We start from the raw sequence: 22,151 nt of genomic DNA, 5'->3' as shown, positions 1-22,151 counted from the left end.
CTGCAAACGCAACTCCTCTCTGTGGATGGAAAGGGGAGACATGCCAGAATCCACATACAGACTATCAATGGGAGATGTTTTGTATACACCAGTGCAGATGCGGAGCCCCATACTGTGAACAACATCAAGTTTTTCAAGTAAAGTCTTAGTAGCTGACCCATAAATTTAACATGCATAGTCTACCTTGCTCAGACACAAATATGTATAAATTCTAAGCAAAGTTGTTCTACCAGCAGCTCAATCAAAATGTGATACTGTACTACTTTCAAGATGTTTAGTGACTTTTTAACCTTCATGGATAGTTCATCTATAAGGGGACCAAAGGTAATTTTTTTTGTCCAAAATTACCCCCCCAAAACTTGATATTATTCTCATAGGGCAAAATAATATCATTTAAGAAAAAGGTGGAAATCTCTTCTCTTTTACGAGTACGATTAAAACGGATGACTTTGGTCCTTTGAGGAGAGAACATGAATCCCTGAGAATTTGCCCAACATTGAAAATGTCATTTCCTATGAGGTAATCTGCCAAGGCTGCCCTCCTTGCATAAGTTTAATGATCTACCAAACCAAAAGGGACTCACTACATAGTCAAATAAAAGGTTTTAAAGGCCACTCATGAATGGCAGAGGCAAGGGACAGTCACATTCCCCTATCAAGCAGGGAAATGCCCTAGAGACTGACCATATATACCTATGATCAGTGCCCAGGCCCCCTCTTCATCAACCCTAGGACCAAGGAGGACCAGGCAATGGGTGCTGATGACTCAGCAGATAAACCTATAGGCTCCCCAAAACGCCAGATCCTTAGCTCACAAGGATGGTGAGGATGCAGCGAGCATAGGAACTAACGAGTTTGAGCGGGACTCATACCCCAGTCTGGCTATCACCAGGCAAGGACGTTACAAGGGCAGGGCACCAACCACCTATTGAGATACTACTGCTAGAGAGTTATTGGGTCTTTGACTGGCTAGACAGTACTACACTGGATCCCTCTCTCTGGTTAAGGATAATTTTTCCTTTGCCTACACATACACCAAAAAGTCTGGCTTTCCACATTCGCCTCTGTCCTCATACATCTGACAACACTGCGACTGCCGAACAATTCTTCTTTTACCAAGAGGTTACCTACTGCACTGCAGTTGTTCAATGGTTACTCTTTAGCTATGGTAAGCAGCTCTTCTAGGAGAACGACCTCCAAAATCAAAATGTTGTTCTCTAGTCTTGGGTAGTGCCATAGCCTCTGTACTGTGATCTTTCAATGTCTTGGGGTAGAGCTCTCTTGCTTGAAAGTACAGTACACTCAGGCACACTAATCTATCTTATTTCTCTTCCTCGTTTTTTTGTTTTTTAAGTTTTTTATAGTTAACATATGAAAGATTTATCTATTTTTTTTTACAGTTCTTAAAATATTTAATTTTGATTGTTCATTACATCTGTAGTAGTTTGTTTATTTCCTTATTTCCTTCCTTACCGGGTTAATTTCCTGTTGGAGCCCTTGGGCGTATAGCATTCTGCTTTTCCAACTAGGGTTGTAGCTTAGCAAGTAATAATAATTATAATGTACATGGTCCCTGATTAAAAGCCTGTTTGGTGTCAATTTGTTGAAGACTGTGTTACATGGCACCTTGGTTAAGGAATTGACCTGATTGATGCACAACTTTCTCGGGACCTCACCCACTGTCATGGACTGAAAAATTATCTGATGCGATAATCTCTAACTACAATGTACATCATTCCTAGTTCTATAGATTAGGTTATCCATCTTTCAGATTCTAGCTAATCTGACAAAGATACTTTACCCCTGGCCAACAGTTATTGCCACATCATTCTCATCGTGCTTTGTTAAGCTTTGATAGATATATACTATAGAATATGGGACAAAAAAGCCCATTCAGAATAAATAAGAAAATAGTGCCAATGAAAAACATTAAGACAAAATCTGGGGATTCTGTCATGCCTAGGTCCTCTAAGCAGTCATTAGTAAAGAATGTTAACATATTGTGTTTTAATAACCCAACCTAACAAACAAGATAATGTGCTGATTGTCAACAAGACAAAAGTAGACAGACAAAGAGAGGAAGGTAGGAGTGATCACTTGATATCAGAAGCTGATGTAATTTCCTTTATTTGAATCCTAAATTTACTCTAACTCATCAATATACTGTATAAAAAGGCCATTCTAATATATATGCCTCTATACATCTTACTTTTAGCATTAATCTTGAAAGATTCCTTATTCTTTGGTGCCTCTACACTCTCTCCTTTGTGGTAAAGATCAGGCTTCAAAATCACATAGGCACTGTAAAGAAATTAGAAACTGGTGGTTAATCTCAATTAACTGTCTTTCATACTATTCACCTCCAGAATGTGCAGAGCAACTTGAGAAATCATTCAACTCATGTACTTTTATCGTGTAGATTAGTTTATAGGTCGCTCATAAGTGCAAGAGATAAGGGAGAGAACAATGCTCTTGAGATCAACCATATATACAAATGATCAGTGCCCAAGACCCCTCTCCACCAAGCTAGGACCAGGGAGGGCCAGACGATGGCTGCTAATGACTCGGCATATAGACCTATAGGCTCCCAAAAATGTCTCATCCTCAGATTACAAGGATGGTGAGGTTGCAAACACGACTAGAAACTATCAAGCTTCAGCTGGACTCAAATACCCATCTAACAGATTGTGAGACAAGGCCATTTCAAATAGGCTACCAATATTTAAAAGCAGACATGTCCACCTATTACCTGTGAACCATAAGAATGAACATGCTTGGTTATGTATTAATGATTAAAATAATGCATACATTGTCTTCCCTTTCTAATTGCTCATAATAAAGTAATTACTGCCCCACAATAAATGCAAGTACATAAAACTAAATCATCAATTGCTATATTTATTACTACTTCTACTCAACAAATAAACTATAACACATGACAAAGAAGGTAATTATGTTTATGACTGAGTAAAAGCTACAGCACTTCCTGGTGTCATCGCATAACACTTAAATTGAATGATAGGACAGACAAACTTACAAAATCTACTTACGATGATTAATATACAGCATGCAATAAACTAAATACTGTTATACCAAATAGTGTACAACTACCAAAAAAGTTTAACATGAAAATATAAACAAATAAAATAAAACAAACAATTAAGTGAAAAATAAAAAGTGAAAGGAATTTTTGATTTGCGAATAAGATACAATCATCACATCTATGGGCACAGAAAAAAAGGAAACTTGGCAACTTACAGTGGATGCAAATAAAAAAAATCTGAATTACCCCAAAACATTGCTAATTGCATAATGGTAATTTAAGGCATGATCTCTCCCCCTTAATAAAGTGCAAAATACCTGCTAAGTTAAATAAAGTGTTTGTATGAATAATATGGTTTGTAAAGGAAGTTCTTAATCCACTATTTAGGTACGTAATAGCTTTTAAATTAAAGCCACTGGGCTGATCCTCAAAACAGTATGACAGCTCAGCAGCATCAAATGGATATCAGCAAATTGGAGGTACTGTGCTCTGATTTCCTCAAATCATGGTTGATCTAACATGTATAACTTACTATAAATGTAAACATAAATACAAGTAAATGAATGAAAATTCATATATACTGTATATATACAGTTTACAAAAAAGCAAAAATATTACATGATAATGTTGTAAATAATATGGTGTAAAAAACATTTGTACTTCTATTAGAATCATTGGACATTAATGAAAACTGAATAAAACTTCAATACCTGTTACTTTAAGTATAAGCTATAACAATATTATCACTAGCATATCTACTCTACATAAGCTGCAAGAGATGATAATACTTCTTTTAATGAATGATATCTTATATTAATGAATGATACAAAGATGACAAATTTGGAAATAATTTGTATTTTTCCCTAACTAATACAACCCTGCAATTATTTACATGGATATTCTTTTGCAAAGCTGGAAGATAGCCATTAGACTTTTAATGCGAGGTGGCAACACTACCTAACCACTGTAGTGGGTAGGTAAGGGGTGGCTGAGGGATACCCAGCCGCCTATATCTATTCACAGCTTGGTGAGCTACGTCACTTATGACAGGTGATGGAGGGACAATTTATATAAATAACTACAGGTTTGTCTTTGGGAGAAATACAAATTATTTCCAAATTTGTTATTTATTCCTTCACTAACAAACCTTACATTATTTATATGGGTGACTTACCCTTAGGTGGGTGGTAAGTCTGACTACTGTACTGGCTTAGTCATCGACCAGGGTTCTCCTTTTACAGTACAGTATTAGACATTATCAGAGGAGAACCTTGACACCTCTCTAATAAATACAAAGTAAGTATGAAAGCAGCCTAAGCAACCTATGTGGTTGTGAGAGATATCATATAAAAGTCTAAGTACGCATATTCCGAGTTATAAATAGGAATATTACACATTATATAATCGTTTCCCAATGCTTACCTCGCGGGAAGCATTGGTGACGTGTTCAAGTATATAACAATAATTAACTATACTAGGTTACAACAAAGGAAATAAGTTATTACCTGCAGAGGTTAAAGTCAGCTTGCAGAGGGACCCATGGCGCTGTTCCCCAAGAGAGGGGAAGATGAAGAAAAGAAAAGAGCCAGTCACACTATTCATTCATTCCAAACTTAACCCAGGTAACCAATGGCCTCAACCATCTTCTACTTGTCCAACAAGGAGCCTGAGGTATTCTTAAACCACTTGTTGTGCAGCCACCACATGACCGAAAGAGAAAGTATCGAGTCTTCTGTGGGTCACATCTTGAAGATAGTTGGCGGTGAAGGTTGTCTGATGCTTCCACACGCCCGCTTGTAATACTTGCAACACTGAAAAATGGCATTTAAATGCCACGGACATACTGATGCCCCTGACCTCATGAGGTCTAGGTCTTTGAGCTGGAGGAGGATCAGGATTTAGAGCAGTCTACAGTATAACTTTGTGAATCCATAAAGAAATGGTGTTCTTGGTGACCCTCCTCTTAATTCTACCTGAGCTAACGAATAGGGATGAAAGCTGGGGCCGAGTTGCTGCAGTGCGTTTAAGATATCTCAAACTCCTCACTGGGCATAGTAACAACTGATCTGGGTCATTGGTTACAGAAAGTAGACTCTTAATCTGAAAGGGCCCAAATCTAGGGTCCAGTAACCCCAGATTTTGATTCTTTGCAATAAACTCAGGGACGAAGCCGAGTGTCACCTCCCCCCAATCCCTTTGAATGGACGATGTCGTATAAGAGACCATGAAGTTCACCAACTCTCTTTGCCGAGAGGTTACGGTCTGTTGCATAGCGTAATGGTTTGTAAGGAGAGCCTTTTAAAGATCTCAGAACGCGAACCAAGTTCCAAGGAGGAGGTCTTATCTTCGACTCGGGGCAACTAATCTCATAACTCTGTATGAGTAAGGAAAGCTCCAACGAAGGGGAAAGGTCTATTCCATTTAATCTAAAGGTTTTTAAGGCTGAGCGATAGCGTTTCACCTACGAGACCGAAAGGAGTTTTTCCTCCCAAAAGGTATACAAGAAACTCCGTTATCATTGGAATAGTGGCATCGAGGAGCGAGATATCCCTTCCATAACACCAACCACAGAAGACTGTCCATTTGTCTGGTATACTGATGCTTAAGATTTCTGCATATATCCAGACATCCTTTTTGCAATTTGCTGCGAAAAGCCTCTCTGAGAGAGGAGACGCTGGATAGTCTCCAGGCGTGAAGCCGTAGAGACGAGACCTCTGAGAGAGGAGACGCTGGATAGTCTCCAGGCGTGAAGCCGTAGAGACGAGACCTCTGAGAGAGGAGACACTGGATAGTCTCCAGGCGTGAAGCTGTAGAGACGGGACAGCCTTGTGAAAGATATTTACGTGTGGTTGTTTGAGTACATATGGTTATGGAGGTGGTTCTTTCGGGAAATCTACTATGAGTTGCAGAAGGTCCGAGAACCATTCTGCATGATGCCATAGCAGGGATATGAGGATCATCATTAAGTTGTTGGATATTTGTGTCTTGTTGAGCATTTTTCTCAATGTTGTCCCACCTTTGTTGGAATGCACCTTGCTATTGAGCTTGAGGGTCTGGAACTGGGGAGAAGTACAACGGGAGCCTGAAGTTCAGGGAAGTCGTGAACAGGTCCACAGTCGGGAAACCCCACAATGTGAGGACTTTGTTGGCTATCAGAGGTTTCAAAGACCATTCAGAGCCCACTATCTGAGTAGCCCTGCTTAAGTTGTCCGTGAACATATTCCTTTTGCCGGGAATGAAGCGAGCTGATAAGGTCACTGAATGTTATTCTGCCTATTGTAGTATTTCTACTGCAAGATGGCATAGGGGCTGCAAAGAGGTATCACCTTGTTTGTTTGTTTAAGCCACCACTGTAGTGCTTTAGCTCATCAACACTACAGATTGACCCGCCAGCAACTGATGGAACTGATGGAGAGCTAGAAAAATTGCTCTCATCTTTCAGAGATTTATCTGTTGGTACCTTTCGGACTCTGACCACAGGCCTGAGATCGTGTGATACAGCAAGTGGGGCTCGCCATCCTTTTTTTGATGTATCTGTGTAGAGCCATCAAGTCCGGAGATGGGACGAGAAGATTTTGTCCTCTGAGGAGATCTCCTCTGCCATCCACCATTGCAGATCTGTCACTTGATCCTGTCCTATAGGAAATAAGATGTCCGGGGAGCTGGTGTGTTGGTTCCACACGAGCTTCAACTGCCATTGCTTGAATGTTGTCCTGAAGCGGCCGTTGGGAACAAGACAAATCAGGGAGGTCAAATGGCCTCGGAGGCACAACCACTATCAGGCTGAAAGATTTTTCCATCTGAGGAAGGGTCTTGCCACTTCTCTCAGCCAGTGTACTCTGCCGTCTCATGGAAAGACTTTCTGAAGGTTGGTATCTATAATCATACCGAGATAGACTAGTCTCTGAGATGGAAGCAGTGATGACTTCTTGAGATTTATCATCATCCCCAGATTCTTACAAAACTTGAGAAGCATGTTCCCGTGATGAAGAAGGGTCATCTCCACGTCTGCTAGAATCGGCCAATCGTTGAATTATCTTAAGAGACAAATGCCATTCTTGTGAGCCCAAGATGATGCTAGGGCAAACTACCCTGGTAAAGACCTGGGGTGTTGTTGCAAGACCGAAGCAGAGAACTTTGAACTGGTAACGTTTGTTCTCGTGTATGAACCTGAGATACTTCCTTGAAGACGGATGGATTGGATCTGGAAGTATGGGTTCTGGAAATCCAATGTGCACACGAAGTCCTTTGGTCTTACTGCCTGGATGACCGTGTCTGCTCTCTCCATCCTGAACGGAGTTTGTAGAACAAACTTGTTTCGGGGCACGAGATCTATGACTGGTCTCCAGCCTCCACACGCATTTTACACAAGAAAGAGTCGACTGTAAAAGCCTGGAGACCCATCTAGAATCTCTTGAAGAGCGCCCTTCTGCAGCATGGTCTGGATTCGGCCCGGAGGGCCAGCCCCTTTACAGATCCCTTCGTATAGAAGCTTAACGGAATTGGATCACGAGTCAGAGGAGGGAGAGACTGAATGAACGGGACGCGATATCCTATGCCAATCACTGTAATTGTCCAGGGATCCACCCCGTGAAACTGCCATCTCTGCCATAGGCATCCTCCCACTGGTGGACTGATGAGAGGATTGCCCTCCCTAGCAACTACCCCGCCTACCCACTCTACTACCTCTCTTTCCTCTGAAAGGCTTGCTTCCTTTCTGCTCTTTAGCTTGAAAGGGCCATTTGAACACCTTGACAGGTTCTGAGGACCTGGATGTCAAGGGATTTTAAGTGCTAGGCTGATCTGAGGGGTTGAGGAGCCCTCCCATAGGACCGAGAAGTCATGGCCTGTGGAGGAGAGAATCCTTGAAGGATTTTCTCCACCTATCAGCTACTGTCTCTACCTCCTCAGAGTCAAAGAGAGTGGATCCCTTGAGGGTCGAATTCCTAAGGCGAGTGACTTCCCCTTTAGGCACCTACCTGTGGAATCTCCCAATCACAGTATCCCTTCGCTTTAGAATTGCATTCACCCACAGGTTAACCATGTGATGCGAAAGGAACTCCAAAGTCCAGGTACCAAACAAGAGGAAAGATGCCAGTGATCGCCTTGTAGACTCCTTGGATAGATCCTCGGATTGTACAATGTGGCCCAACGACCCCAGCCATAGATCGAGGTGTGAAGCAGCTTGCATGACGTACTTCCCGCCTCTATGTGGAAATGCTCGATGGCAAAAGTGAGGCTCTTAATGAGTCAAGTCTTTACACTGAAAGACCCCTAGTAAGGGATTATACTGAGGGGTCGAGAGTCAGGTTAGGAAGAGGCTCGTTTTCAATTTCATAATACTTCCTTTACAGGATAAAAGGAAATGGAAGAGCCCAGGATGAGGAACCTGCTCTCAGAGAACTAAAAGCTCCTGCTATCTGGGATATAGCTTTCCTTCTGGCCGCTGTCAGTCCTTTCGACTAGGGCAAGATGGCACTGGTCTTAGGGGGTCTGTGTGTGCTAAACATTTTGTCCAGGACCATGTCCTTGCTTTCCAGAGGAGTGGTAACAGGATCAGACAACTTATCTATTGACTTCATAGAAGCCAGGACATGCCAGAAGGCATGTTCCGACTCCTTGCATTCAGCCACGGAGCGGAACTTTGGACTTGCTGTCCTTGGGAGAAATTCGTCATCTGTGTCCAAAAACTCATCTATCTTCAAGCTCTCATCCACAGAAGCCTGGAGTAGGTCGAAGTCGTCAACTAGGTCATGAGAGGGACCCACCTCAAGGGATTTCCTATCTAGCTCTGGCCTCCGAGTTTCCCTCGCTCTCGCGTTTTTTAAGCTGTCTTAGCGTCCTTTGACTCTCTGCAGGAGCAAGTGCTCTTCCAAGATGGGAGGTCTGGGACAAGCCTGCGGTTCCTTCGGATAACGAGACTCAGGAACAGAGGATTGTTCTTCCCTAGGTGGTTGGGAAACTGGACATTGGTCCAGAGGAACAATCTCAATGGGCTGAGACTTAAAAGGGTCGAATGGAGATCTCCAGTGGAGTGCCTATATCCTTGCTCATACAAGGCTGGACCAGGTCAGTGAGAGGTGCAGTACCACACTTCATCCTCCTCTTTTGCCTTGTGGTGAGCCTGTCTCCTGAACAAATCGACATCACAGGGATCTCTACAGAGGTTTGTTCCGCATCAGAATGTACCCTTTCCTTAGCAATGGGTCTAGGTGGAGGTGACCGATGTACCGTGGGAACGATACTGCCTTGGGCAGATCTCCTCCTGAGGTCTGAAGGGTAATCAGAGGAAGATGGAACAGATACAGACTTCTCTAGCGGAATACGCGTACTAGGCTGGATCTGAAGCTGTTGTGGCTGTGGAAGGGCTGAAAGGCCCAAGCCAAGCAAAGACTTCTGAAGGGTAGACACTAGGGTGCTATACCATGAAGGAAGCTTGCCGCCTTTGGTCAAGTCTAGGGGTAGGGTCTCCTTTGGGAGCCCTGGAGGAGGAGAACGCCTTTTGGTGGAATGGCATTTAGGAGCCTGAGAAGCTTGAGGAGACAGCCTCTTAGGCACGATTAAGCCCTCCTTCGTTGTCCGTAGAGGATGAACAGGTGAAATTGGAACACATGTGAACTTATTCAGGGGTTCCTTGAACCCTTCTGTGAAGGGAATCGGCCAGCCGTCAGATGTTGCAGTTGCGGAGGTCGTTCGCGGAGGTTTTGGGTCTGCGATTACTTGTGAAATCGGGACCTCAATGCGTGAAATATGTGTGGGATTGGACGATTCACAAGCGTGAGAACAGGCGATTGATGCGTCAAAGGGTGTGATTCACGTGCAAATGGTATCATTTCATGAACGATTGAAGGTGAGCGAGGAGGGGATAACCTAGGGGGCTCCTGTAGCGCTGTGGGGCTATTAATACTCGCTAGAGACGGAGATGGAAGCCTCGGAATGAGGGTAACGCCTTGCATTGGAAAGCGTTGCGTTAGAGAAGAACGGGTCGGTGAGCGTCGCGTGGGCGATCGCTTACCTAAGTCACTCCAAGCCGTAAGGGGCGCAGGGGTTAACTTAGGTGGATGCTTCTCTGGGCATTGTCCTTCGGGAGGTCCTTGTTCGGTCGTAGTTCGTCTTGGAGAAGGGGCAGCTGGAGATCTGCGGGTTGTAGAGCGTCACGTGGATCGTGAACACGAGCGCCTGCGTCGTCCTCGTGAAGAAGATCATCTCGATTGTGATCGTGAACGCTTAGTTCGTGATTGTGAGCGTCCTGCTCGTGATTGTGAGCGTCCTGCTCGTGAGTACCTCGGTCATGATCGTAAACGTCCTGCTTGTGATCATAAGTGCCTCGCTCTTTCTCGTGACCGTCTTCCTCCTGATCGTGAGCGTCTTCCCCACGATTGTGACCGCCTAGATTGTGATCGTGAGCGTCCAGATCGTGATCTTGAGCGTCTAGCTCGTGATCTTGAGCATCTATCTCGTGATCGATTTTAGCTCGTGAATGAGAGCGCCTTCTTGAAGAAGAGCACTGAGACCGTGATGACTTGCGGTCTCTGGAGTGTGAATGCTTAACTCTAGATCGGGAACGCCTTCGTGAAGAAGAGGGCCAAGACCATGATCATTGTGAACGCGAACGACGTCCTGAGGGTGATCATCCAGAATGACGAGGAGGTGATGTGTCTCCTCCTGGCGATCGGCAAGCAGATGGAGCGCTGGCTACTAGAAGATCATCACTCCTAACATTCGCAGCAGGCGAGTGGCGCGCAAGCAAGCTGGAACCTTGTCTGTGGGAAGAAACAAGAGGTTACGGATTAGGTGACGATGTAGTACCAGATGGGGAGAGGGCTCGTCGTCAGCAGGAGGCTGTTGGAGGGGCGAGCGAGAACGTAGACTCTGTCCACGTGATGAAAGGGCCAGGAGAGGGCAAGAGATAGCCTTCATCAGATGTCGAAGCCACTGGCAAAGAGGCTCTCTGTGCCTCATGCTGAAGGTGTTGCAGCAGTGCTTCCTTCAAAGGGGGAGCAGAAACCCACAAGGACGGTCAAGCCTGCAACACATCTACAGGAGTAAAATGTTCCCCGGCGGTTGGAGGTAAAAAGTGCTCCTCTAGGGGAAGCAACAACCCCCAGTACCCCGAGGTTGCCAAGGAGTTAAGCAGTCTGCGCTCCTACTCAACTGCCCCCCCGAGAGGAAGGCAAGCGAGGAGGAGCTTTAGAAAGATCCAGGAGTGTGTGAAGAAGACCGAGGTCATTTTGCCCCTAAGGAGGACCCGGGGGGAGAAAGATCTCACTTGGCTTTCTTCTTCCTGCGACACCCAAATCTCTCCCAATGAGAGGCAAGCCACTCCCTACAGTCGTCGCAGAGCGAACCCTGCTCGCAGCGATGCCTCTTGCAGGTTGGGCACAGAGAGTGCGGGTTGGTACCAACAGACGACATGAAGGTGCCACAAGAGCAACCCTCATGACCAGGACAGGTATGTATGAGAGTATCACAGAGAAAACACAGTTACATCAGCAAAAGAAAAAAAGGTGAGCATTAAGCAACCCGTCTGTATGGCTAAGCCTTGAAGAGGAGAGAACGGAGATGCCCGTTTTCTTCCAGCCAAAAGAAAAAAGTGATGTAGCTCACCAAGTTGCGAGTAGATAGAGGCCACTGGGTAGCCCCAGCCACCCTTTACCTACCCACTACAGTGGTTAGGTAGGGTTGCCACCTCGTATTAAAAGTCTAATAGCTACCTTCCAGCTTCGCCGAAAGAATATCCATATAAATTATGTATGGTTTGTTAGTAAAGGAACAATTAAAATCTATTTTCTTTGTGCGAAACAATATATACTGTACTTGGTAATACTTCCCATCGTAACCCACAGTAATGCTACACACCATTTTTTAGATGTTATTACTACATTGTGTACAAAAAAAAGTTCTCCAGTAATGATACCTACAACAGCCTTAATTAAGATGAATTCACTCAGGATAATTCCCAGCAAAAGACCATGGAGTATTATAGTACCCTTTAATACCAAACCTACTCAAAGCACTTTCCACCTCAGGAACATTTCCATGGCGAATACCAGAGAAGTTTCTCTGCAAGTTCTCAATGTATCTTAAGGAGTCTAGATTTCTGGCATTATAATCTGATAAAGATGACTGGCTGTACAGAAAAGCTCTTCTTGAATCATTTTCTTCTAGTGATGAAGAATTTTGAGACTCTATACCTATTAGAACAGGATGCTTTTTTAAAGACTGATCAGATGTTTTATCCCTAACGGTTGAAGTCTTAAACGTATCTCCCACCAAATCTGTTGACTGTTCTGAAACGCTTTTATTATCACCATCATTTTGGCTTTTCCCACCAGTCTTTCCAACTTCCAAGTTTTTCACTAATGGTTCTGCACAGCTCTGGCTATTATTCTTCTCAGCAACCTTTACAGAAGATTCCTTTACCTCATTATCACCTAGTTTAACAACTACTTCTGACTTTTTTTCCACAGAATGCAACTGCTCTTGACTAACAGTTGTTGCCTCTACGAGAGGTGGCTCTTGCTCCTGACTGCCTCCTGGAAGTCTGTGTTTTTCAACTACTTTTAATTCAGTATATGTAGTTTGCATTTTTTTACTTTGATCTTGTAGTTCATTTACACTGTTTGATGATGAACTAGCCTTGGTCTGACTGGCTGGTCTTTTACCACTCTCTTTTGACAAAGAATGTGCAATGGCAACTTTTTTTTGGCTATAGTCAACATATTTCTTAATATCTGAAGTAGATGATGCTCCAGAGGGTTGGGTGGTTTGTGTATCAAATTCATATGGTCTTTCATTCAAGTCACTGCTCTCAGAAACTAATGGTGTGTTACACTGTTTACTAGAGGATGTACAGTCCTCCTCCATCCTCGTCAGCTTTAAAAGCCTTAGCCTGTCAAGTTCATCAGCCTTCTGCAAGCTATCTAAGTTATACAATGACATGTTATCATCCTGAATGTAAGTCTGAGCATCATAACCAGAGAGGGACTGCTCCTCTTTTAAGAAGACAGACACATTTCCATCAGAACCCAAATCAACTTTTCCTTGAAGCATTTCACATTCATTACATTTAAAACCCCCAAAACGATTATTCTTGACAGCTTTGTTAATTTCAGAAAGCTTTTTAAGAAAAATCTTATGGCACTGACAACATTTATATGATCTTTCTCCATGCTGCTTCATATGCTGATTTAGTATACTCCTCTGGGAAAATGATTTGCCACATTCTAGGCATTGAAAAGGACGTTCACCTGTGTGAGTTCTCTCGTGCTGTGTTAAATAAGCTTTTTTATTAAAGGCCTTACTACAAACATTACAAACAAAAGGTTTATCACCTCCGTGAATTTTCTCATGTTCCCTCAAAGCTCCTTTCAATGCAAAAGCTTTACCACACACTAAGCATTTGAAAGGCTTACGACCACTGTGTCTCTTCATGTGCTGAACTAAATTGCCCTTCAGATTAAAAGCTCTGCTACACATGCTGCACTTGTGAGGCTTAAGCCCAGAATGCACTCGCATGTGCTGAACTAAATAGCTCTTCTTCAGGAATAGTTTATTGCACTGCATGCAACTGTATGATTTTTCATCTGTATGAAGCTTTATATGTTGGGCTAAATTTCCTTTCAAGGAAAAGGCTCGATTGCAGTGAGGGCACACAAAAGGTTTTTCGCCCGTGTGGACTCGCATATGCTGATCAATATAGCCTTTTTTCAAAAAGCCCTTCCCACAATCAGGACAGTGGTATGATTTTTCCTCTGTGTGCAACATCATGTGCTTTGTCAGATTTCCTTTAAGAGAAAATGCTTTGCCACATATTTCACATTCATGAGGTCTCTCACCAGTATGGATGAGCATATGACGATTATAGTCAGCTTTACTTATAAATATTTTCCCGCAAAAGCAATCAAAGTGCTTAGCATGGCTTGGAGAATAAAAATGAGGTTTCTTGTTCAGAACTGGAGAATCTTGACTGTCTGAATCCATCACTGTCTGAGGATAAAGAGTTTCATACTCTTGACTACTATCCAAGTAATCACTGGAATTCATGATTGCTGCTAAAGAGAGTATCATACACAGTAGTTATTTATACAATAATAAAGGGTAGAATGCAAATACTCTCTCTCTCTAAGGTCACTATAGTGTCTTAACACTTATATGTTCCTTTATACCTGATCTCTACATTTTAGCTGCAATGCACAAACCAACAAACTCCATGTGTACTTGCTCTAAAGAATGGCACAGCTCACAAAACTGATCCCTTGAACTGATCAAATCTGAAAAGTGAAAAATTTAATATAAAACTGATTAGAAATTTGTATTTCATAAGCAAACACACGTAGTAAGTGTGGCAAGAATTATTTATGTAAATTACAGTAATGTACTGGAGAATTCTATAGCACAGTAACTATAAATTTTAAATATTTCATTGCATACATATCAAAAGTACAGTAAATTGCTGATGTATAAATATAACAGCTCCACAAGATAAAAAATCATCCAAGCCTTTTCCATCTTAGAAACTTTAAGAGATGAAGAACAGACAATTAATGAAGAATGGTGTGATACTAAGAACATACATCAGTCAGTTGGTAGTGAAATCTTGGGACACGCAGTTACAAGGAGAAAGCCATGGATATCAAATGATACTTAGGATACTATAAAAAAGAGACAAAGACAGAAATTGATTGTTGGAAGTTTTCAAGGAAGTAATAAAAATTACAAGGTAGAGCATGCTAAGTATTCCAGTATTGACAGTGAGGTCAAAAGAAAATCCAGGAATGACTGGAGAGAATATTTAGACAGTAAAGCAGATGAGGCTGACAAAGATATGAATTCAGGAAGTGGTTATGGTGTAAGCATTGCTCATGGAATTATTAATGAAATCTCAACAGGGACAAAGAAGAAGCATATACCCATCAAAAAGAAAGATGGCTCTGTTATAGCAACAGAAGATGAAAAAAGACAACATTGGATGGAACACTTTAATAAGGTTATGAATAGGAGATATGAAGGGAATAATTTGATTGATATACCTGAAGCTGATGAAGACCTTGATGTGCCCATGAATGAATTCAGTGTGTTTAAAGCCAAGTTATCCAAAAAAAACTAGAGATGGAAAGACCCGGGATACGATGGAATAACTGCAGAGATGATACTGGCTGAAAGTGAAGCAACTCCCAGAGTAATTACAAGATTATTGTGTAGAATGTGGCATGAAGGGGCAAAACCTGATGAATGGGAGTTTTGAGACATGTTGTTCAGCAATGCGTAGAATAAGGAAATCCCCTTTTGATGGCATTTGTGGACTATGAAAAAGCCTTTGATAGTATGCGCTGGCCAATTTTGTGGAGAGTCCTGCGTTATTATGGAGTTCCTCTTAAAAATTTTGATTAAGTCTGATCATGAGCATAGCAAGTGTAAAGTTGTTAATAATAATGGAGTCTTATCAAATGAATTTCCAGTGAACAGCAGAGTACTACAAGGGAATGTGTTTTGACCTATGTTGTTTATCCTCCTCAAGGATTTTGTAATACATGGAACAGTCAGAGATGGTGAAGAAGGATTGGACTGGATTGGTGATAGGAATTTAGCAGACCTAGAGTATGCTAAAGTTGCTCTCCTCGTTAGCAGAAAACCACTGGATTTGCAAAGCTTGGTTACCAGAATGCCTCAAGATAAATAGAAGAAAAACAGAGATGAGGAGAACGGAGTATGCAATGGAAGATGAAATATCATTGGAAGGAGAAAGGATTAATGAGGTAGAATTATTTAAGTATTTAGGAACTATGATCTCCAATACAGGGTCTTTAGAATTAGAGTTTAGTGAAAGATTGAAAAAAGCAAATCAAACAATGGCTAGGTTGAATAAAATTTGGAAATCAAAATGTTATTTTCCTTAGTAAAATAAATTTTTGAATATACTTACCCGATGATCATATAGCTGCATCCCTGCTGCCCGACAGAAAAAACCTACGGGAGGAATACGCCAGCGATCGCTATACAGGTGGGGGTGTACATCAACAGCGCCATCTGTCAAGTAGGTACTCAAGTACTCGATGTCAACAAAGAACCAATTTTCTCCTCTGTCCCACTGGTTCTCTATTGGGGAGGAAGGGTGGGTCCTTTAATTTATGATCATCGGGTAAGTATATTCAAAAATTTATTTTACTAAGGAAAATAACATTTTTCAATATCAAACTTACCCGATGATCATATAGCTGATTCACACCCAGGGGGGTGGGTAGAGACCAGCATTACAAGTTGACATTATGAGCTAAGTATTCCGTATTTCATTTTAGCAGTTATTCAAAATAACAAGCATAAAATAAATAAGTACCTGGTAAGGAAGACGACTTGAACAATTACTCTGCCTTTTTAAGTACGTCTTCCTTACTGAGCCTCGCGATCCTCATAGGATGCTGAGCGACTCCTAGGAGCTGAAGTATGAAGGGTTGCAACCCATACTAAAGGTCCTCATCAAAACCTCTAATCTAGGCGCTTCTCAAGAAATGATTTTGACCACCCGCCAAATCAAGTAGGATGCGAAAGGCTTCTTAGCCTTCCGGACAACCCAAAAATATTTCAAGAGAAAGATTAAAAAGGTTCTGGAATTAGGGAATTGTAGTGGTGGAGCCCCAACCACTACTGCACTCGTTGCTACGAATGGTCCCAGAGTGTAGCAGTTCTCGTAAAGAGACTGGACATTCTTAAGATAAAAGACGCGAACACTGATTTGCTTTTCCAATAGGTTGCGTCGAATATATTTTGCAGAGATCTATTTTGTTTAAAGGCCACGGAAGTTGTGACAGCTCTAACTTCGTGTGTCCTTACCTTCAGCAAAGCTTGGTCTTCCTCATTCAGAAGGGAATGAGCTTCTCGTATTAACAGTCTGATAAAAATAGGATAAAGAATTCTCTGACATAGGCAAAGATGGATTCTTAACTGAACACCATAAAGCTTCAGACGGGCCTCGTAAAGGTTTAAAAATAGAACTTAAGAGCTCTTACAGGACATAATACTCTTGCTAGTTCATTTCCAACCATAGGATAAGTTTGGAATATCGAACGATATTGGTCAAGGCCGAGAAGGCAGCTCGTGTTTGGCTAGAAAACCAAGATGTAGAACATGTAGCCGTTTCGGATGAGAATCCGATGTTCTTGCTGAAGGCATGAATCTCACTGACTCTTTTAGCTGTGGTTAAGCATATCAGGAAAAGAGTCTTAAAGGTGAGATCTTTCAGGGAGGCTGATTGAAGTGGTTCGAACCTGTCTGACATAAGGAATCTTAGTACCACGTCTAAATTCCAACCAGGTGTAACCAAACGACGCTCCTTCGTGGTCTCAAAAGACTTAAGGAGGTCCTGTAGATCTTTATTGTTGGAAAGATCTAAGCCTCTGTGACGGAAGACTGATGCCAACATGCTTCTGTAACCCTTGATAGTGGGAGCTGAAAGAGATCGCTCTTTCCTCAGATATAAGAGGAAGTCAGCTATTTGAGTTACAGAGGTACTGGTCGAGGATACGGAAGCTGACTTGCACCAGTTTCGGAAGATTTCCCACTTCGATTGGTAGACTCTAAGGGTGGATGTTCTCCTTGCTCTAGCAATCGCTCTGGTTGCCTCCTTCGAAAAACTTCTAGTTCTCGAGAGTCTTTCGATACTCTGAAGGCAGCGAGACGAAGAGCGTGGAGGCCTTGGAGTACCTTCTTTACGCGTGGCAGACGTAGCAGGTCCACCCTTAGGGGAAGAGTTCTGGGAACGTCTACTAGCCATCGAAGTACCTCGGTAAGTTATTCTCTCGCGGGCCAGAGGGAAGCAACTAGAGTCAACTTTGTCCCTTCGTGAGAGGCGAACTTCTGCAGTACCTTGTTGACAATCTAGAACGGAGGGAATGCATATTGATCTAGATGAGACCAATCTAGTAGAAAGGCATCTATAAGAACTACTGCTGGGTCCGGGATAGGTGAGCAAAGTATTGAGAGCCTCTTGGACATCGAGGTTGCGAAGAGATCTATGGTTGGCTGGCCCCAGGTGGCCCAAAGTCTCTTGCATACATCCTTGTGGAGGGTCCAATATGTTGGAATTATTGTCCCTTCCTACTGAGACAATCTGCTAAGACATTCAAGTTGCCTTGGATGAAACTCGTTACTAGTGAAAAGTCTAGACCTGTTGAACAGGAGAGGAGGTCACTTGCGAACTCGTACCATGTCAGAGAGTAGGTCCCTCCTTGCTAGGAGATGTACATCAAAGCAGGGAGTTGACCGTGTTCACCTCCACTACTTTGCCTTGAAGGAGAGACCTGAAGCTTTTCCAGGTCAGACGTACTGCCAGAAGCTTCTTGCAGTTGAAATGCATTGTCCTTTGACTCGAGTTCCATAATCCCGAGCATTCCCTACCGCCTAAGGTCGCACCCCAGCCTACGTCCGATGCGTCTGAGAAGAGAACGTGGTTGGGAGTCTGAACAGTCAGGGGAAGACCCTTTCAAAGGTTGATAAAGTCCTTTCATCAAGTCAGACCAGACTTATCTTCCGGAAACCGGGATCGAGACCGCTTCTAGCGTCTTGTCCTTTTCCAGTGAAGAGCTAGATGATACCGAAGAGGACGGAGGTGTAGTCTTCCAAGTGACACCAATTGAACCACGGATGACAGTGTCCTAACCAGACTCATCCACAGCCTGACAGGGCCGTGTTCCTTCTTCAGCATCTTCTGGATGGATAGCAGGGCTGGGGGTTGATCGTCTTGTTCAGCCATGTCCTCATCAGAGGGTTCCTCATCCGAAACTGATGAGGAAACGGCAACGGAGTGGGCAACGTCTGACTCGCTGAATCCGGTCGCACTGGTGGATGCGTGACGGAGCCGGACACAAGATCATGGTACTGCTGCACAGTCTGTGAACTGTCAACCATGGGGACGCGAGGAAGTACAGCGACAACCCGAAACTGTCTAGACTGTCTGGATTGTGCAGACAACCCCTTATCGGGTTGCTGAGGTTGCCGCACTGCGTCACAACAAGTCACCTCTGCTGGTTGTTGAACGTCTTCCTAGTGACACACTGAACGTCCACAACCACCTCCGAGAGTCGCTTAACGTCAACGTGCGACTGGCAACCCACACTGGGTCGCACCGGTGGAGGAACCATCTCAACTGGCGGACGTGAGTAGGATACCTCAGCGTCAACAGGGCGTACAACCAACCGGTAGGAAGGTTGTTGGCTAGAAGGTTCTTCTCCGTAAAAACTCCTCTATCAAGGACTAAGCTTGGACTGCATGTCTTGTAACAAAGCCCAAGGTCTATGGGAGCAGGTGTGGCAACAGACGGGGTTAGCGACTGAAGCGGAACCATTTACCATCCCTGGAAGCATGTTATGCTTTAATTAAAGTCCATAGGAGGCTAAGCAGCTTAAGGCTCCTCTCCAAATGACAGAGTCCTCAAGGGAATATCAGAAGGAGGGAGAACAGCACTTTCTCATCTACAGGAACCATGTCCGAGAAAAGCTAGGTTATCTCAGTGAGGGTTTCACTGGTGCATAAGCAGCTATATGTAACTGCTTGACAGTCTGTGAACTATCAAAAACTGAACTGTCAACCACAACAGGTGCGTGAGGACATACAGCACTGGTGCATTAGTAGCAGACCAGAAGGCAACGTCATGTAACTGCTTGACAGTCTGTGAGTTGGCAACAGCCAAAGCTGTGTGGGGAAGCCTCAACTCCTGACTGACTAGTCTGCTGCGGGCGAGTGGCGGTAACCCCAGTGTTGCGGAGGCTGACACACCGTGTCAAAACACGGCAGCTTGTGGTAGCTCACGCACGGCAACGGAGTGCTCCGTGTGTCTGTGGGAGTCAGCATGCGTCTAGCAGGGTCGACTGCGCATGGGTGGAGGAGCTCTCACAACAAGAGTGTGGGAGCAGGCAGCCATGCTGGGCGCACAACCGTGGCAGGCTATAGGCCAACGGGTGCATCGTCAACCTTCTCCGCAGTCGGAGTGTGGGAGCTGGCAACAACAAAAGCGGAGTGCTGGTGCGTGGGAGGGACTGCCGTGGGTTGCGGAGCATGCCGCATTGCGTCAAAACACGGCAGCTTGACAGCACCTTCCCACTGCTGATGCGGTAGCTCACGCATGTCAGCGGAGGGTGCAGCATGAACATGCGTCTGGCAGGGTCGACTGCGCATCGGTGGTGGAGCTCTCACAGGTGGAGTGTGGGAGCAGGCAGCCGCAGTATCTGCTGAGCGCACAACCGTGGCAGGTTGTAGGTTAACAGGTGCAGTGTCAACCTTCTCAGCACGATACTCCTGCATGAAGGAAGCAAGCTGAGACTGCATAGTCTGCAGCATGGACCACTAGGGTCTACAAAAGACGGCAACAAGCGGAGCTACTGTCCGTTGTGACTGAGGGTCTAAAACAGCTGGTGCGGCAACAGACGGAGTTACTGCCTGTTGCGGTACCACCTTGCCTCTCTTGGGAGGTGTGCAGTCGTCGGATGACTGCAGCGAGTCCGAACTGACCCAGTGGCTACACCTAGGCCGTTGGACTTGCGCGGAAGGGACCGACTTGCACTTAAAAAGCTGCAAGATTTGGTCCATGGTTTCTGCGCGAAACCTCTTCCGCAGACGAGGAATAAATGGGCTCTCTCGTCTTTGTGTGGGTGGGGTGATCACGTCGGCAACGTGTGTAGATACACCCGAAACCACGGAGGGAAACGTCTGTTCGTCGAACAAGGCCTGTGGAACCCATAAGTCGTTCGACATTACTTCTCCCCTGGGCTTGGGAGCTTGTAAGAGGTATCGGACTAGGTGAACAACTGGCACGAACAGACGAACCCTCGAACGCAACACTGTAACACTTTGCGCATATCACTTTATCACTTTTGATTTTCTGTTTGCACTTATTTCACTGAAATCGAAACTTTAACTGATTTCTACCTGCAACACGCAATCCTATCCTTCATTAAAAGGTAGTAATTGCGAAAACAGAAAAACATAACTAAAGATAAAGAATTCAGTGGCTGGAAAAGAGACTAAACACTAGATCAAATAAACTACGTTTAAAATCTCTCACCGCATAAAGCCTGGGAACAAGAATAAAACTCTAGAAACGTTTTACCTTCTTCCCCTACAGCGACTAGGGAGAAGAGTAAAAACGAGAACAACGTTACCCGCTTGAACGAAACGTTTATTCTCCTCTCTCTCCCTCCGTCTCTATCTCTCTCTCTCTTCTCTCTTGACTTAGAACCTGAGAGAAGAGCCCAATTATATATCGTTAAAACATATTATTTGCTAAAGGAAAAAACTGAAAGGTTTCCCAAATAAAAAGTTCCTTTATTTAGAATTTAAACCATTTAAGCTAAGAAAGAATGAACGAAACGCTAGAATCGGTTTACTCTTACTGCAACGTGAAACCGTGAAATACTCTCTCTCTATCGTAACGATAGAGCGCATGTTGAACGTTCTGAACGTCAACAACTGCGGAGACTAAACTAAACGTTAGTTCATCTTTGAAAACAGTACGAGACTATCAAAGAAATTCTTTCAAAAACATTAAAATTAAAAAGGTATAAATTCTTAAAAGGTAAATACGATATGACGGGCTCAATGTTAATTAACTTCGGTTCCAAGTAAGGACCGCCTACTATTAGGAAAGGTCGCATATAAACAAACATAAAAATTAATTTTTATAAGTTTATAATAAATGGAAAGTTAATCGAAGAGGCCTATAAAGGCGGAGAGATATAAAATAAATAGATCTATAACTTGTTAAGCAAAATTACCAAAAACCTAATCACACTTCCGTCTAAGGGAAGGGTCGGCCATTTAAAAGTGAAAGAGAGTCCATACTCTCTTCGTCACCAACACTTCCGTCTAAGGGAAGGGTCGGCCATTTAAAAGTGAAAGAGAGTCCATACTCTCTTCGTCACCATAATTAAATCTATCCAAAACGAGTTCAAGTTTTGAAATGAAGATAAAACCCCTGCATAGCAAAAGCTCAAAACTAGAATAGTGTACTTCACCAAATCGTTGTGAAAACAAATCCAGTTAGGGACGGCGTATTTAGTAGGTCTTGCCTGTGGCACGACAGAGGGAAAATTGGTTCTTTGTTGACATCGAGTACTTGA

At 43.5% G+C, this 22,151-nt stretch overlaps 1 protein-coding gene across 2 annotated transcripts in view; it reads right to left on the bottom strand.

Moving 5' to 3' along the window:
• Window positions 1-1,889: 1,889 nt before the first annotated feature.
• LOC137618100 (uncharacterized) overlaps window positions 1,890-22,151 on the bottom strand; it is an 86,837-nt gene continuing 66,575 nt past the window's right edge. The window contains exons 2-3 of one of the 2 annotated variants that reach the window (XR_011039722.1): window positions 5,810-14,315; window positions 1,890-5,754 (exon numbers count right to left, since the gene is read on the bottom strand). Coding sequence is in view for 1 of the 2 variants with exons in the window: in XM_068348086.1 (XP_068204187.1) it covers window positions 11,986-14,112 (2,127 nt within the window). In the remaining variant the exon portion in view is untranslated. Of the gene's footprint in view, window positions 14,316-22,151 lie in introns of both variants that reach the window. The other variant, XM_068348086.1, reaches the window with a different exon arrangement.

Source organism: Palaemon carinicauda, chromosome 24, assembly GCF_036898095.1.
Source record: "Palaemon carinicauda isolate YSFRI2023 chromosome 24, ASM3689809v2, whole genome shotgun sequence".
NCBI lineage: Eukaryota > Metazoa > Arthropoda > Malacostraca > Decapoda > Palaemonidae > Palaemon > Palaemon carinicauda.
Note: the sequence above shows the minus strand (reverse complement) of the source record. Positions and strands in the feature narration are given on the sequence as shown.